Genomic DNA, 18,723 nt, shown 5'->3' with positions numbered 1-18,723 from the left:
ATGAAAAAAAAACCTAGTTCCTGATACCAGAATATATCTTTGGTCCTGAGACAAACTGAGGATATTCCAATTCACACTCAAGAGATTATCCAAGATAGCCATTTAGTAGGGGAGGAAAAAATAAAGAATAAATGAATCCCAATCCCCATCCCAATCCAATCCTGTGGATCCCAAGTCAACCCCTTACTCCAAAATGCCCTCCCTTTTTTGTTTCTCTTTAACCTCTCCCCGCTACCACCATTCCTGCCACTGTCTCCCTCCCATAAATCTAGCCTTACCTACCTCTAAATGTCCATCATCCCTGAGCCCCGCTTCCTTCCTCTCTGATACCATATACGTTACCTTCTTTAGAAAGTCTCGTCAGTTATTCGTGCCTACTCTTTCTCTTGTCTCTAATTCACCACAGAACCTTCTGTAATCTGGTTAACAAACCCACTATTCCAGATAGCAGATAGTCAAATCTATCAGACACTCTCTAAGTCATCTTCATCTCACCCCACAGTTATCCCTAGAACAACCGACACTGTACATCATACACAGACCTGCTAGAAATCTATCTCCTGGCTCCTCTGGCCACCTTTACGGTGTTTCCTTCTGACCACCAGTGAAAATACTAACGCTCTCTGGAATACAGTTCCCAATTGCTTCTTTTCACTAGACAGGTTCTTATGCCCTCAACTCCCACCTTCACACTGAGTCTCGGCTCCAGTCCACACCCACCCTCCACACATCCAAGTTCCCAGTGAGCATCTTCGCTTGAATGGAACACAGGCACTTTTAGTTCAACAGATCCAAAACTCAGTCTGTCATCATCTGGCTTCCACCCAAATCTGTTCCATCCGCCTAGAAACTTCAATCATTTCAGTTTTCTCCCCTTCCTAAATAAGTCCTATTAATCCTACCTCTGAGACCTCTTTGTAGTCTGTTGCCTCTCTGTCATCCCCCAAACTGCCTTCTTTCAGGCAGTCATTCCTCTCTCACCTGCCAGCACCCAACCACGTCCCATCTCCCTCCGTTCATCCTCCACACCAACGCAGACAGATGCTTTGAAAATGCAAATACGATGCTGCTCCCCTTCTTTCATCCTCAGTGGTGGCACACTGCAAGCCTTAGAGACAGATATACAAACTTCTTTAAAAAAAAAAAAAAAAAAGAACAAAATACAAACTTTTTTTTTTTAAATAATTTATTTATTTTATTTATTTTTGGCTGTGTTGGGTCTTCGTTGGTGCGCGCGGGCCTTCTCTAGTTGTGGAGAGTGTGGGCTACTCTTCGTTGTGGTGCGCATGCTTATTGTGGTGGCCTCTCTTGTTGCGGAGCACGGGCTCTAGGCTCACGAGCTCAGTACTCGTGGCACACGGGCTTAGTTGCTCCGCAGCATGTGGGATCTTCCCGGACCAGGGCTCAAATCCGTGTCTCCTGCATTGGCAGGCAGATTTTTAACCACTGCGCCACCAGGGAAGCCGCACAAACTTCTTAATATAGCATAAAAGACTCTTCATGATGCAACTTATGCCACCAGCTCAGCCTCATCTACTGTCGCTCCTCTCCATGTTACACTTTCACCATATTTAACCTTTTATCATCCCCTTCAAAACTCTCTGCCTTTACATGTGCTATTCCCTCTGCCTGAAATACTCTTTGGACGGTCCTTACAAGCTTCAGTTTAGTGTTACCTTCTCTAGAAAAGCGTTGTGTAAGCCTCAGGGTACGAAGAGCTCCTCCTCTTTTCAGGACTCAGAAGCCTGTCCATATCTCCACTTGTCTCACCACCCTTGCCGGTTCACCCAACTTTAGGGCTGGTGGGCAGGGATCTCATCTTATGATCCTGTATACTTCCAATGCCTAACAGAGTACCTGACACAGCAGTATGTATGCAGTAAGGACTGAATGAATAAATCAAACTCATAGGTTGACACACACAAAAAAAGTTTTAGCACATCAAGGACTTAAGACAAATATGAAACTAGTCAACTTTACATTGAAGAGGCTTTCGTATATTGGTATTTACATAAACAAACTCATATATACTACACACACACACCCCCCCCCCATAAATATACCATCATGTCTGGTTCCATATAACAAGTTCATTTCCCCAACCTAGCACAAACCTACAGTAATTCTTTGCTGCTACTGTTCACATTAAGTTCAAAGAAACTAATTTAATTACCCCTAGTTATATAACTTCATATGCCCACAGATATACGAACAGGAACTTCTTCTGGAACTATATAAATACAACAGTCACTAGCGGTTTCAAGGGTAGGGCAGTTACGGGCTGACCTGTGCTCACCCCAAATTCACATGCCAATGCCCACACACGCAGCATCTCAGAGTGTGACTGTATCTGGAAATACGGCCTATAAAGAGGTAAAGAAGTTAAAACCAGTGTGTTAAGAGTGAGCCCGAATCCAGTATGACAAATGTCCTTTTAAGAAGAGGAGATGAGGACTTCCCTGGTGGCACAGTGGTTAAGAATCCGCCTGCTAATGCAGGCGACACGGGTTCGATCCCTGGTCCAGGAAGATCCCACATGCCGTGGAGCAACTAAGACTGTGCACCACAACTACTGAGCCTGTGCTCTAGAGCCCGTGAGCCACAACTACTGAGCCCGTGTGCCGCAACTAACTGAACCCCGCATGCCTAGAGCCCGTGCTCCACAACGAGAGAAGCCACCGCAATGAGAAGCCCGGGCACCGCAACGAAGAGTAGCTCCCGCTCACCGCAACTAGAAAAAGCCCCGGGGGCTTCCCTGGTGGCGCAGTGGTTGAGAGTCTGCCTGCCAATGCAGGGGACACGGGTTCGAGCCCTGGTCTGGGAGGATCCCACATGCCGCAGAGCAGCTGGGCCCGTGAGCCACAATTACTGAGCCTGCGCGTCTGGAGCCTGTGCTCCCCAACAGGAGAGGCCGCGACAGTGAGAGGCCCGCGCACCGTGATGAAGAGTGGCCCCCACTCGCCGCAACTAGAGAAAGCCCTCGCACAGAAACGAAGACCCAACACCGCCATAAATAAATAAATAAATAAATAAAAATTAAAAAAAAAAAAAGAAAAAAGAAAAAGCCCCGCACGCAGCAACAAAGACCCAACACAGCCAAAAATAAATAAAATAAATTTATTTTTTTTTTAAATTTTTTAAAAATAAAAATTAAATTAAAAAATAAAAAAAATTAAAAAAAAGAGGAGATGAGAACACGGACAACACAGAGGGATGACCTGGTGAGGACACAGTGAGAAGGCGGCCACCTGCGAGCCAAGGAGAGAGGCCTCAGAAGAAACTCAACCTGCTGACACCTTGATCTGGGACTTCCAGCCTCCAAAATTGTGAGAAAATAAGTTTCTGTTGTTTAAGCCACCAGTCTCTGGTATTTTTTTTTTATGACACCCAAGCTAATAGAGGGGGCTTCTGGTTTATAGAATTTAAATTTCTTAATCACGTACATTGAATTTTTTTAAGCCAGCAAGGGTTGTGTGAACAGTGAAGTTGTGGATGTTTTCATTTTCTTCTTCACGCTGGCCTGTATTTACCACCACCCCCCAAAAACAAAACCCATTAAATTAAATGATATAACAGAATATCCTAGACATCAGAGTTTACCATACACTGGCCACTAAAACTACATTTAATCTTACTATTTATCATTTGAAACAAAATAATGTACTATGTTAAAATAAGATATTTTTAATTTTTACCAGCTCCAAAAGGAACTGGTGGAGATAGAAACTGGAGGAGAGCACTGTTGTTACACACCTCCCTGGAGATTAGAGAACCAACAGCTATAACAAGTACAGAACCTGCCTGTGTTTGTGTTCAAAGTCATTATAGAAGCTAGGTAACACATAATAGACCCTGTGAGTTAGGCATCTTATACATTATCATTTAATTCTCATAACAACCCAGTGCAACTGAGATTGAGTCCCCCATTTTTCAGATAAGGAAACTCAGGCTCAGAGAGGGTAAGTAACTGGCCAAGGTCAAACAGTTAGGAAATGGAAGTGCTGAGACTCAAGTCCACATGTCTTAAAATCCCACGCTGCTTGATACTGAGAGTCCTTGAATGCTTAACAGGTATTTATTAAACATCTTCTGTATGCACTTGGCTAGACAGAGCTCTGACCCAAGAAACACAGTCACTATTCCAAGGACTTAGAATTTCCTCTTTAACACTTTGTTGAATGTCTATTTCTCCTAACTCCTCAACTAGATTTTAGAGCTCCTCAAAAGAGCTGTAGTAAAAAGAGAAAAACAAAGAGCTTTGAGTCAAAGTCCTGGAAAAATTCTGGCTTTTTCCCACTTACATAAATTAACAAGCTGGATTCTTCATCAGTAAAAGGATTGTGGATTAAGTAACATATATGAAATTGCTGGGAAGAGTGCCTGGCGCACAGTGGATACTAAATAAATGTTAAGGAGACATGAATATTCATTTACAGCCTTCACAGAATGCAGACCCAGAACTCAAACTTTTTATTTCACCAATACTCTGATCCCTCCAACGGCCTCTTCGGGATTCAGAGATTCCACTCATCACTCTCTCTATCCCATCCATCTACACTACATACCACTTAACATTCAAAGCAGAAAAACGAACATTCTGAATCTTCTTTATACCATGGTCTTTTAGAGTAGTGGTCTCCAAAGCAGAATGCACACAACACACTTAAATGTCCTAATCACAAGCCTGCAAATCCTAGAACTTGAGATTAATAAGGAATGTGAAATTTAGCTCTCCTAAAATTTAGCAACCCGTATTAATATAAGGATTGTGATAGATGTATACTATTTCAAATAGAAAAATAAAAAGGATACAGATGCTGAGACCAAGGATTCAAATTCTTACTAATGGAGGCATGATTCAAATATGTTTGGGACTTCCCTGGTGGCGCAGTGATTAAGAATCCTCTGCCAATGCAGGGGACATGGGTTCGAGCCCTGGTCCGGGAAGATCCCACATGCCGTGGAGCAACAAAGCCTGTGCGCCACAACTACTAAGCCTGCGCTCTAGAGCCCACAAGCCACAACTACTGAACCCTCACGCCACAACTACTGAAGCCCGCATACCTAGAGCCCATGCTCCGCAACAAGAGAAGCCACCGCAATGAGAAGCCCGCGCACCGCAACGAAGAGTAGCCCCCCCTCGCCGCAACTAGAGAAAACCCGCGTGCAGCAACGAAGACCCAATGCAGCCAAAACCAAATAAATAAAATAAATAAATTTTTAAAAATAAATAATAAATTTTTAAAAAAGAAAAAGAAAACAAATATAAGTTTGGAGACAACTGCTTTAGAGCCACAATTGTATCATTAGTTATGGTTAAATTCAATGTGGGAACTATGATATACAGTATATTGTATTTTTATTAACACTGAACACTTTACAAATGGGCCGAGCAATTTCGCAGGTCTGTGCCACCAATCCTTAAGTTGCTCCTTCTGCCTGGATATGCACTAGCACATAACTCCTACCCTTCTCCCATACATTCATCTCACCATGGAGTCTTTACAGATCCGCACAGTGACAGGTGGTTAGTAATCACTCTACAAATCTAAAGCTACAAGGTTGTAAGTCAAATTATAATACAGGGCTAATATAAAGAAAAATTTATGTACCTTTCTCTTGCTCTAAGACATAACTTCATTAAGAATAAAACAATCTTGAGACTTCCCTGGTGGTCCAGTGGTTAAGACTCCACACTCCCAATGCAGGGGGCCTAGGTTCAACCCCTGGTCAGGAAACTAGATCCCACATGCTGCAGCTAAGATCCCGCATGCCGCAACTAAAAAGGTCCCGCACGCAGCCAAATTTTAAAAAAAGAATAAAACAATCTTATTTACGATTACACTCCCCTCTGCACCTACTGGAAAAACATTCCTCTAGGCAAGTTTTGATCAAAAGGAATACACTGTATTTAATATGCACTAAGTTGATTTTCCTTGTAAATCTACGCTTAAAACCATTCCCCCAAAAAAGTACCCCGCACAAAAAAGGACATAAGTGAATGTGCATTTATTTTGAGCCCTAAACCCCTAAATTCCCAACAACTGCTGTAACGGTGTTGTAACTCTACTTGAATTATGGCACAGAAACTAAACCAGTGACTCCTAGAGAATCTCCTGATTTTAAGCACAGAACTTGGAACTTAGAAATTGTTCTAATATCCTACCAGAAGTATATTAAAGTGAACACTTTGGAAAAAGAAAACTAAATATATTTTCACCTGCCTGCACTGAATTCCCTCTCTTGGCTATGCCTTGATAAGTTATCATGCAACAACTGTAAATGTATCTCACCTATCTGTACCCCCCCCCAACCCTGTGCATCAACACAACGGAGTCTTGGAAAGGCCTCAGAGCTCCAGGTGAACTGTGGAAATGATCCAAACTCATATACTCACAATTGCTTTTTTAACAACGACGTGTGCAGAGGGGGAAAAAATAGAGGTTTTTATAATATACCTTCCATAATACCTCACAGCTACTTCACAATGACCCTACTTCCCCACTTGATTAGTTATTAGTAATCACCCTTAGTCAAAGGTAAAAACGAAGGGCTATGGAATTGTTCATCATTTCCTCTTAAGTCCCTTAAAGGCAGTGTTCTTAGAATTCCACATTCATGATCTCATTGAAAACTCAGGGCTGAATTAACTTGCCTAAAGTCACATCAGAACCACCACATTGTACAACTCCAGGAAGCAGCATTTGCATCGTGTTTGATGGGAACGCCATCCCTAGCACAACAGAAACGGAGCTGTGCAATGAAGCGGTCTGGGTCACACCGCTAGTAAGTAGTGGAGGTGAAGCTCAAAACTCTGCTGTGACTGAGGAGGAAGAGCACACTCAAGATCTTAGAGCTACACTGCCTCCCATGTTGAAGGATGAACAATTAATCATATAATAAGACAAAATTCTCTTGTTATAATAAGCCAGTTATCAGCTTTGTTGGTGAAGGAAGAGAGGGAGCGAGGGAGGGAGGGAAGGAAAAGTCAGTAGACAATGACCACTGAAGAGAGAAGCAAGAAAAAACTGTAAGAAGAAAACCTTCCTGAAGACTCTGCCTCTGATGAAGCTGCACATCTTCAGTGGTAGGAGGCAGTAACAAGAGAGAGATCTACAGGGCACAGAGGTATCAGGGTGGTTCTGTTTTTCCCATCCACCTCACTGCCGCCCTTACAAGACCCCAAATGAGAGTTTTATAAAGCATGACTAGCCAGCATTCAGGTTAAAATGACACTTGCACCTAGAGTAGGAAAAACTATAAATTATGCATCAGTCTCCGCGTTCACCTGCCCCCACTCGTAACTTTGAAAGGATTCATTTATTTCAAAATTAGAAAACTGACCTCTGAGTAAAAAACCTCATTAAAATAGATGGCTTGGAAATATTTAGAATCTATTATTACAAGAGCTTATTTTCTTAACATGCAAAGAGTATTTACAAGTCACTTTAAAAAAAATTTTTTTTTAAAGGATGACCAACCCAACAGAAAAGTGGGCAGTGATATACGGAAGCCACTACTGTTACCCAACCAGCAGCCACTCCATCCCCCCGCCATCAACTTGTTCTCGCTGTCAGAGGCCACCTCCCATTATAAGGCCTCAGAGGACCAGATGTTGGCTTTCCTGGCCTCACTTGCACCTACAACAGGAATACATGACCAATCACAGCCAACAGGATCCAAGGGGAAATCTGAGAGAGCATCCAGGAAAGGTTTCTGTTCCAAATAAAATAGACATACACGAAGAGATAGACCACATCTTTAGGGCGCTGGTCACGTGGACTACCAGAAGTGTGAACACCACTCCTCTCTTCTTCTCACATCTCACACCCAACTCCTCCACAGATCCTTTCAGTCTACCTTCAAAATATATACAGAACCACTTCTCTGACGTCTATCTTTTTCCAAAATACCTCTCACCTGGCTGCTTGCAATACTTCCGTAACTACCACGCCTGCTTCAGCCTCTGTCCCCTTCATCCTAGTCTCAACACAGCAGCCAGCATGAACCTTGCAAAGCGTTCATCAGATAAGGCCAGCCCCCTGCTCGAAAGCCCCCAAAGGTATCTCATCTCACCCGGAAGAAAAGCCAAAACATCTCACAATGGTCTACAAGGCCCTGCACGCTCTGACTTCCTGCTCCCCCTCTCTGCCAGCCATCACTCAGCTCTGCCACCCGCCCCAGCTCTCCTTCCAGGTCTTTGAAGGCGCCAGCTCACTCCTGCCCCGGGCCTGTGTGCTCCGGGAGAGGCCCTCTGTCTGAAATGCTCTTCCACCGCACCTCTTGCCCTTGCACTCTTACTACCATTGAGACTCCACTCAAAGGTCACTGCATTGAAGCCTTCCCTGATCACGTCATTAAAATAACCCGACTCAACCTCGCCCGTCCCCCTGCATTGCTTTATTTTTCTCCATAACACTTAACATTGGGCCTGGAATCGGGCCGCAGCCTCGCCGCGCCCGCCGCCTCCGGACCATGGACCCCCCCCCAACGTGAGAGAGCTTCGAGCCTTCATGAAAATGTGCAAGCAGGACCCGAGCGTTCTGCACACCGAGGAAATGCGCTTCCTGAGGGAGTGGGTGGAGAGCATGGGGGGTAAAATACCACCTGCTACTCATAAAACTAAATTGGAAGAAAATACCAAGGAAGAAAAAACAGTAAGAAGGCGGAGGAAAACATAAAGACAGATGAACCATCAAGTGAGGAAAGTGATCTAGAAATTGACAATGAAGGTGTGACTGACCCAGACACTGATGCCCCTCAAGAAATGGGAGATGAAAGTGCAGAGATAACTGAGGAGATGATGGATCAGGCAAATGATAAAAAAGTAGCTGCCACGGATGCCCTAAATGAGGGTGAACTACAGAAAGCCATTGACTTGTTCACAGATGCCATCAAGCTAAATCCTCGTTTGGCCGTTCTGTGTGGCAAAAGAGCAAGTTGTCTTCATCCAATTACAGAAGCCAAATGCTGCCATCCGAGACTGTGACAGAGCTATTGAAATAAATCCTGATTCTGCTCAGCCAGACAAGTGGCGAGCGAAAGCACACAGACTTCTGGGCCATTGGGAAGAAGCTGCCCATGATCTAGCCCTTCCCTGTAAGCTGGATTACGATGAAGATGCGAGTGCAATGCTGAAAGAAGTTCAACCAAGGGCCCAGGAAATTGCTGAACATCAGAGAAAGTGTGAGCAAAAACGTGAAGAGCGAGAGGTCAAAGGAAGAACAGAAAGGGTCAAGATGGCTCGGGAAGAACATGAGAGCGCCCCGAGGGAGGAAGAAGCCAGACGGCTATCAGGGGCTCAGTGTGGCTCTTCTCCAGGTGTCTGTCCTGGCGGAATGCCTGGGCTCAATGAAATTCTCAGTGATCCAGAGGTTCTCGCAGCCGTGCAGGATCCAGAAGTTATGGTGGCCTTCCAGGATGCGGCTCAGAACCCGGGAAATACGTCAAAATATCAGAGCAGCTCAAAGGTTATGAATCTCATCAGTAAATTGTCGGCCAAATTTGGAGGTCAAGCATAATGCCCTTCGGACAAATAAAGCCCCTGGTGAAGGAAAAGCAACTTAGCTCACCTAATGGATGTCGCAATAATACAAACCAGTGTACCTCTGACCTTCTCGTGAAGAAAGCTAGGGTGCTTTGAAGATAATCCCTACCCCTCTGCCCCAAATGCAGCTGAAACATTTTTACAGTGGTTTGCCATTAGGGTATTCATTCAGATAATGTTTTCTTACTAGAAATTAAAAACTTTAAACAATTTTTAAACCTTAAAAATATTTAAAACAAATTAAAAGGGTGTGTTAATCCCTACATTTTCCTTTACTAATCATTTTGGTTTTTTCCTTTGAATTAATTAAGCAAGGAAGATACTTCAGTATGGAAGATTTATTGTTCAAGTTTGAGTGACATAAAGATTTATTAGTGGGAAGATCATTTAAACAGATAAAGTTTGAGTTGGATATATGGTCACTGAAGCATTTTGATTTGTCTTTTTAATTGCTTTATTATTATTATTTTTAATGATTTGCTTCCACGACATCTTACTTACTGCACATTCTACCTTCTTGTTCGCCTCATCCCCTACCCCCACCAAACTGTAAGCTTTCAGAGGGCAGTAAACATGGCCTGTTTTCCTCACTGCTGTTATTTCCCATAGCTACAGACTACTGCCTGCTAAATTATAGGTGCTCAATAATTATTTAAGTGAATTATTGAAGTGAATTCAACAAGCTGAAGATTTTTTTTTAACTTTGTTGAGGTATAATTGCTTTACAATGTGTGTTAGTTTCTGCTTTATAACAACGTGAATCAGCTATACATACACATATATCTCCATATCTCCTCCTTCTTGCATCTCCCTCCCACCCTCCCTATCCCACCCCTCTAGGTGGTCACAAAGCACTGAGCTGATCTCCCTGTGCTATGCAGCTGCTTCCCACTAGCTATCTATTTTACATTTGGTAGTGTATATATGTCCATGCCACTCTCTCACTTTGTCCCAGCTTACCCTTCCCCCTCCCCGTGTCCTCAAGTCCATTCTCTACGTCAGTGTCTTTATTCCTGTCCTGCCCCTAGGTTCTTCAGAATCTTTTTTTTTTTTTTAAGATTCCATATAGATGTGTTAGCATATGGTATTTGTTTTTCTCTTTCTGACTTACTTCACTCTGTATGACAGACTCTAGGTCCATCCACCTCACTACAAATAACTCAATTTCGTTTCTTTGTACGGCTGAGTAATATTCCACTGTATATATGTGCCACATCTTCTTTATCCATTCATCTGTCGATGGACACTTAGGTTGCTTCCATGTCCTGGCTATTGTAAATTGTATTGTAAATAGTGCTGCAATGAACACTGTGGTACATGACTCTTTTTGAACTATGGTTTTCTCAGGATATATGCCCAGTAGTGGGATTGCTGGGTCGTATGGTAGTTCTATTTTTAGTTTTTTAAGGAACCTCCATACTGTGCTCCAGAGTGGCTGTATCAATTTACATTCCCACCAACAGTGCAAGAGGGTTCCCTCTTCTCCACACCCTCTCCAGCATTTATTGTTTATAGATTTTTTGATGATGGCCATTCTGACCGGTATGAGGTGATACCTCATTGTAGTTTTGATTTGCATTTCTCTAATGATTAGTGATGTTGAGCATCCTTTCATGTGTTTGTTGGCAATCTGTATATCTTCTTGGTATGAAATGTCTACTTAGATCTTCTGCCCCTTTTTGGATTGGGTTGTTTGTTTAATATTGAGCTGCTTGTGTATTTTGGAGATTAATCCTTTGTCAGTTGCTTCATTTGCAAATATTTTCTCCCACTCTGAGGATTATCTTTTCATCTTGTTTATGGTTTCCTTTGCTGTGCAAAAGCTTTTAAGTTTCATTAGGGCCCATTTGTTTATTTTTGTTTTTATTTCCATTTCTCTAGGAGGTGGATCAAAAAGGATCTTGCTGTGATTTATGTCATAGAGTGTTCTGCCTATGTTTTCCTCTAAGAGTTGTACAGTGTCTGGCCTTATATTTAGGTCTTTAATCCATTTTGAGTTTATTTTTGTGTATGGTGTTAGGGAGTGTTCTAATTTCATTCTTTTACATGTAGCTGTCCAGTTTTCCCAGCACCACTTATTGAAGAGGCTGTCTTTTCTCCATTGTATGTCCTTGCCTCCTTTGTCAAAGATAAGGTGACCATGTGTGCGTGGGTTTATCTCTGGGCTTTCTATCCTGTTACACTGATCTATATTTCTGTTTTTGTGCCAGTACCATACTGTCTTGATTACTGTAGCTTTGTAGTATAGTCTGAAGTCAGGGAGCCTGATTCCTCCCAAGCTGAAGATTTTAAAAAGCAGGAAAGGGGACAGCATCTGGGTCCTTGACAATTTCATCAGGCTACTGAAATACACCTGGACTCTGGTCATATGAAGTGAAATCTGACTCATTTCAGCCATTTTAAATTAAGCTTTTTGTTATTTGAAGTCAAAAGGTACCTGGTACAGGGCACAGGTAGGCAATTTGCAAAAAAAAGAAATGCTAGTGGCAAATACACTCAATTTAACTCAATCATAAGACATGCAAATTAAAATAACCATGGAATATGTCACCCCAGCAGAAACATAAAAGCTTAATACATGTATATCCCAATTCACTCACTAAAAACACTAGTGGTATTTACTATTCCTTTAACTTTATACATGAACATACAATTCATAGGAGTGTGATATTCCATTGCCTGTATTTTTTCCCCACGCTCTGAATGTTAGACAGACTGTTCACTCCTGACCAATAATGTAAATATAAGAGTTAACTCTGATGAAGTACTTACTCTGCCCTAGCCACGTACTATCCACTTTAACATGCATTATTTACTGCCCACTACAACCCGACAAAACATGTACTATTGTTATTCCAGGTTTTTATAAATTTATTTATTTACTTATTTATTTGTTGCATTGGGTCCTCATTGCTGCGCACAGGCTTTCTCTAGTTGTGGCGAGCGGGGGCTACTCTTCGTTGCGGTGCGCGGGCTTCTCATTGCAGTGGCTTCTCTTGTTGCAGAGCACGGGCTCTAGGCACATGGGCTTCAGTGGTTGTGGCACGCAGGCTTCAGTAGTTGCGGTTCTCGGGCTCTAGGGCACAGGCTCAGTAGCTGTGGCACACGGGCTTAGGTGCTCCGTGGCATGTGGGATCTTCCCAGACCAGGGCTTGAACCCGTGTCCCCTGCATTGTTAGGCGGATTCTTAACCACTGCACCACCAGGGAATTCCTGTTATTCCATTTTAAAGTTGATGAAACTGAGCTACGAGAAAGACCAATGATCAGCCCCAAATCAAGTAGCTACTTAATTATAAGGCTAGAATTTGAACCTAGGCAGTTTGACCACCAGAACCCAACAAGCAGAGCTTTCTCCCAAACTGAATGTGTTCTGCAACACATTGACTCCACCTGTGCCTCTCTTTCTGCCACTTATTTTGTGTTTGTGTTTTGACCCATAATGACTGAAAAAAGGTATTCAAGTGACAGTGCCAAACTTATCAGAAAGAAACACTCTGACAGAAAAAGAAGATAAAAATGAAAAGATAGTCAAAGATTGGTAGAAGTCCTTTGTCTCAGTTTTTTCCACTGGCAACACTGGAGATGTAACAGTATTTACTTGTAGATTGCTGGCAATGACTAAACAGATTAATACAGCACACGTGACACATTTAGGATAGGATACATTAAACAATGAACAGTCTTTACGCTCATCACTATTATCATAATTATGATGAAAGGCTTCATAAATGTCACCGAAGTTAGAAGGACTGACCAACAACTATAGGACCGGTAGCTGGAAGAAACTATGGCCAGAGACATGTTATGACTTCGGGGAGACGAAAAGGAAAAGGATGAGGGCTGATTTTCATTCTGGGAACAGAGTACTTAGGTGACTTAGTAAAGAAAAATTCTATTAGAACTACAATTCCCATTTTCAGAACTGTATGCCCTGTCCCCCACACCCCAGCCCCACCAGCATATGTTGCTGGCAAGGATGCGGGGCGGGGGACGACGGACACATACTCTGTGTGGGATTCTAAGTCAATACTCCATTTGTGGAGGGCAATCGGCCAGTAGCTATCAAAACCTGAAGCACAAATACTCTTTAATAAGACAACTCTATATCTACGAATTTACCTTCTAAAATATGCCAACAAGTAAATCTATACAAGCACAAGGATGTTCACTACAAAGATAACAATAAAATTGGAAATCAACTAAATGACCATCAATAAGGGAATGGCTAAATAAATTAGGGTACTCCAATCTAGTTTACAAACCCATTTTTCCACTAGGCTCTCTAATAATCTAAGTGACACTACTATCCACCCAAGCTGCCGAAGCCAAAAATCTAGACAACAGCTTTACTTCTTTTTCTCATACTCCCCTCATCAAATCCTTTAGCAGACCTTATCATAGGAGCTTTCAAAACACATATAAAACCTAATCACCTTTCTCCTCTGTCACAAGCCTACTCTAAGCCATACTTGCAAAGATTACTTCAATAGCTTTGTTGGTTTAAAACCCTCCCATGGGGGGCTTCCCTGGTGGCGCAGTGGTTGAAAATCTGCCTCCCAATGCAGGGGACACGGGTTCGAGCCCTGGTCTGGGAAGATCCCACATGCCGCGGAGCGACTGGGCCCGTGAGCCACAATTGCTGAGCCTGCGCGTCTGGAGCCTGTGCTCCCAACAAGAGAGGCCGCGATAGTGAGAGGCCCGCGCACCGCGATGAAGAGTGGCCCCCACTTGCTGCAACTAGAGAAAGCCCTCGCACAGAAACGGAGACCCAACACAGCAATCAATCAATCAATCAATCAATCAATCAATAAAATTAAAAAAACAAAAGCCTCCAATGGCTTCCACTGCGCTGAGAATAAAATTCCTGCTCCTTACCATGATCCTGCCCTTAGCATGCAGGGTACCACGTGATCAGGCTCCTGCCTGCCTCTCAGACGCGATCTCGTAAGCTCTCCTGAATGTCCGGTAACACCACTCTTTTATTTTGAGAGGTAGGAGGGTCCCTTGAGCATCACACACTCATTCTTCTTTTGGGGGCTTCACAATGAACCGTGTTCTTCTGAATTTTCTCATAACTGCCTCCATTTCACCCAGGTCTATTTCAATATCATCACTTCAACGAGACCTTCCTGACAACCTCACTACATGCATTACTGTCTCTCAGAACCATTAACGGACACTCTCGATACCATTACCACAGTTTTATTTTCTTTATGGTACCTCTCACTGTCTGAAATTAATGATAAGGAATACATTTATTTTGTTCCTCTCACTACTGAAGTATTTGTCCAGTGAAAGAAAGGGCTTGATCTCCGTTGTGCACCACTGAATCCCCAGAATCTAGAACACTCCTGAACACTCCTTGGCATAAGCAAAGCCCTCAATTTGCATCAGCTGGATGAAGACTAGGCAGTTTTTGAAATGAATGATATTGATGTATATATGCTAAAACAGAAAAACGTTCAAGATAAACTAAGTGACAAAAGAAAATCACAAAGCAACACATATAAAACGAGGGGACTTCCCTGGTGCTGCAGAGGCTAAGACTCTGTGCTCCCAATGCAAGGGGCCCGGGTTCAATCCAGGGAACTAGATCCCACAGCCCGCAATTAAAGATCCCACATGCCGCAACGAAGATCCCACAGGCGGCAACGAAGACCTGGCACAGCCAAATAAATAAAATTTTTTAAAATACATATAAAATGATCCCATCTGTGTGAAAATGAATGTAAGCACATTATGTAAATATAGAAAACATATATGCATAGCAAGAGTCAAGAAGGATACAAAATAGAGTTCACAGTAATTCTCTCTGAAATACAGGGCAGAAGAGAGTGGCAAAAGGCCTTACACTTTTTAATTAATTACACTCTCCTGAGCTATCTGAATATTTTCACCAGCAGGTATCATATTCATAACTTTTTTGTGAGTTTTCCTATTCCTCCACCTGCTGTAAAAGGCCCAACACACAAAGTGAGTATTCTCTTTTCTAAACACCCAGAACACATATACAACCTAAAGCTCCCATTATATTTCTACAACCTAACACATTCTGAAACACTGGATAAAATACACATGTGAATATTAGCTTTGGTCTAGTCCAGCTTAAAAGCTGAAGGAGAATCTCTTGGTTCAAATAGCAGATCAAACATACACACATTAGCTCCTTTCAATAAAAGATCACTGAAATAGTATTAAAAAATTTTTTAAGGAAAAGAACTATCATTTAAAAAATAAAATAAAATGCAGAGATCTTTTCTTAAAAAAAAAAAAAAATCATTGTCTGGGGAAGGGAACTGGTGAAAAGAGTAGGGGGTGGGGGTTGGCACTCTGGGGTAAAACAATGGACTCCTAAATGTCAGAATACAAAGGGTTATCAACTTCAAGCTAATCATTAATTCCCACCAAGAACTCACCATGAGTCCTTCTACTAGGTCTTAAATATGAGTGACAAGGATCAGCAGATGTCTGATTAAAAACCCTACAACATAAATGAGACCAAGATAAACAACAATTACCCTAGAGCAAACAGATAAGAGGAAGGGTGATGACTTTAAAAAAAACTCTATTAACATTTTCAAAGAGATTCAAGATTATGAATCCATAAAATGGAAAAAGGATGCTGGGCGTGGGGGGGGGGGGGGGGGTGGAATTCTTGAAAATTTAAAATATGACTGCTAAAGTAAAATTACAGAGTCTTAGAATAAAATAGAGGAAATGCCCAGAAGAACAAAAGGACAAAAAAATGGGGGTGGGGGAGTGGGCATGAATACATAAAGCCCAATAACCAACTAAAAGGAGTTATAAAGAGAATTAAAGCAATAATAGGAGAATTTCCCAAGAATTAAAAAACATGAGTCCTTAGTTTAATAATAATGGAAAAGAACCACCTCTAAACATCTTTGAGAAATTTCTATTTAAAAAGGACAGAAAGAAAGCTCTAAGGAGCTTCCACAGAGGAAGATAAAACACATCACCCACAATGGAACAAGAAACACACTGTATCAGACTTCTCCTCAACAACAACAATGGATACTAAAAGACACTGGAGCAATGCATTCAAAGCTTTGACGGAAAATAATTTTCAACTTAGTTTGGCTTGAATAAAAATAACACCAGTCAACTACAAGGGTTAATGAAGACTTTTTCAGATATGCCAGGATTCAAAACTGTATCTTCCACATATTCTTTCTAGAAGTTTCTGTGAGGGATGTACTGCATTAAAAACAAGGAAGTAACTCAAAGAATAAAGATCCAATAAGAGCAGAGCTAAAGTGCAAATGCAGTGATGCAGAGTCCAGCACTAAGAACAACATGTAACAGGTCTAGATAACACCTAGTCCATATTAAGGAAAAAGACTAGGAGAAGCCTTTCCTTATCATACTTTTCCTAGGGGAAAAGTACTCACATACATAAAATAACAGCAATAAAAACAAATAGCATGGAAAGCTGATAACATGGAAGAAAGAACAATGACAAATAAGACAAGAATAAAGGCAATTACAGACTCAAAAACCAAGAACCAATACAGGAAATGTAATTGTACTCTCCTTTCCTCTGCTGTGAACAATATTTATACCACCACAATAATGTAGAAACTATTCATCAATTTCCAACTATTAAAACCAAGTCACAGGCAAACAGAATATAAATGTTCTCAACCTTGACAATGCCAAAGTAGACATGACAGACATAGGGGCATAAAGGGGAAAGGAAAGGGGGAAAGGAAAGGTGAAAAGAAAAGTAGAAGCAGTAATAGCTTCAATTTTACTCCTGGGAAATCAAGACAGACAATCGATATCAACATGAAGAAAAAGTCTATTATATTACATAAATTGCAAAGAGAACAGGGAAATTAAAAGTGATACATCTATTGGGTAAGCAGAAAAAATGAACCAAATCCTCATTTATCAGAGCAGGAATCAATGTAAAATTGATAAATCATAAAATAAGCTTATTTAGTCACAAAAACCACACAAATAATTTAGAGTTTCCTTTGGAGAGTGGCACTAAGGAGTGAGGAGGGGTTGGTGACCTTTATTATAAGCAACTAGATATCTGACTTCTAAATTTTTCAATGGACTTAAGAAAAAAACACCAAAGAATACTGATCTCTTCATGAAAACACAATTCATAACACATCCTGCCTACATTTTTCCCTATAATGTAATAGATAAAACTTCTTTTTCCTAATATTCCTGAGTGCCAGGTTAAATAATTTTTGAAACTTTACCACCATCTTTAGAGGTATTTACAGACAATCTAATAATTCAAGTTACAGGATGTATATATTACTATCATCAAAATTACTGGACCATCACTCCGTATCAAAGTAAAATGTAACTACAGATTTAATTTACATTACTTCAACCAAGCCAAAACATCCGCATTTATCCATGGTTTCTCAATTTTAATAATTATTTTACCACAAATATGGAAATGTATCTTTTAACACCTTTTTTTCTAGATTGCTTTAGGTTTTATTGGTGTTAGTAGTATACACAACAGCACTTCAAATTCAACAGACCTAAATTTACTTCAGCTTTCATTCCACCTTTTCCTTTGTCCTTTTTACTTTTAGATAATATAAAGTTTATTTCATTATTTATCTTTAATCTGCCAGACCTGAAAAGGGAAAAGTATTTCTTGAAGTCTATACATAACACAAGATGAAAAAAGAACCAAGTTATTATTTATTACTATTCAAAACATTATGCAAAACCATAGAGCCAAATATAGAGATAAGACCAAATTCTAAGAGAAACACAGCCAATTCTACCCCATGATGGAAGATTTAAGTGAGATTTCAAAAATGGCTATAGGAAAGTGTTAAATAAGCCATTAGTTTTCCCACATTAAAAAAGGCTTTTGTTTTCTGGGGTCTTTTGTTTTGTTCTGTTTTTCTCTTTTTACTGTTCTTAGAGGTGGTGGCTTCTTTTTTGTAAGGAGAAGGCAGCTGAAGGGGAATGCTACAGCATTACACTTTATGGTGTTTACCATTTGTTTAACAATATTCTACTCAAGGAACAGCTTTTTTAAAAATAAAACATCTAAAAACAAACTGGGATTAATTTCTTCAAAATACAAGGTACACTGTGGGGAAGCTTCCACATGATGACCACATTTTTCTTTAACATCACAGTGTCATCAGTCCCAGTTAAACAGCATAAATG

At 41.2% G+C, this 18,723-nt stretch overlaps 2 protein-coding genes across 2 annotated transcripts in view; one reads left to right on the top strand and one right to left on the bottom strand.

Annotated features, from left to right (window-relative positions):
* Window positions 1-18,723, bottom strand: part of KMT2C (lysine methyltransferase 2C) — a 277,011-nt gene that overhangs the window by 230,537 nt on the left and 27,751 nt on the right.
* LOC118900653 (putative protein FAM10A4) lies at window positions 8,104-9,521 on the top strand. Its single transcript, XM_036863165.1, is given in 4 exon segments — window positions 8,104-8,233; window positions 8,449-8,652; window positions 8,655-8,941; window positions 8,943-9,521. Coding segments are annotated over 4 exon segments (1,200 nt in total).

This window comes from Balaenoptera musculus, chromosome 9 (genome assembly GCF_009873245.2).
Source record: "Balaenoptera musculus isolate JJ_BM4_2016_0621 chromosome 9, mBalMus1.pri.v3, whole genome shotgun sequence".
NCBI lineage: Eukaryota > Metazoa > Chordata > Mammalia > Artiodactyla > Balaenopteridae > Balaenoptera > Balaenoptera musculus.
The sequence above is the reverse complement of the archived record's forward strand: the minus strand, read 5'-3'. Positions and strand labels throughout refer to the sequence as shown.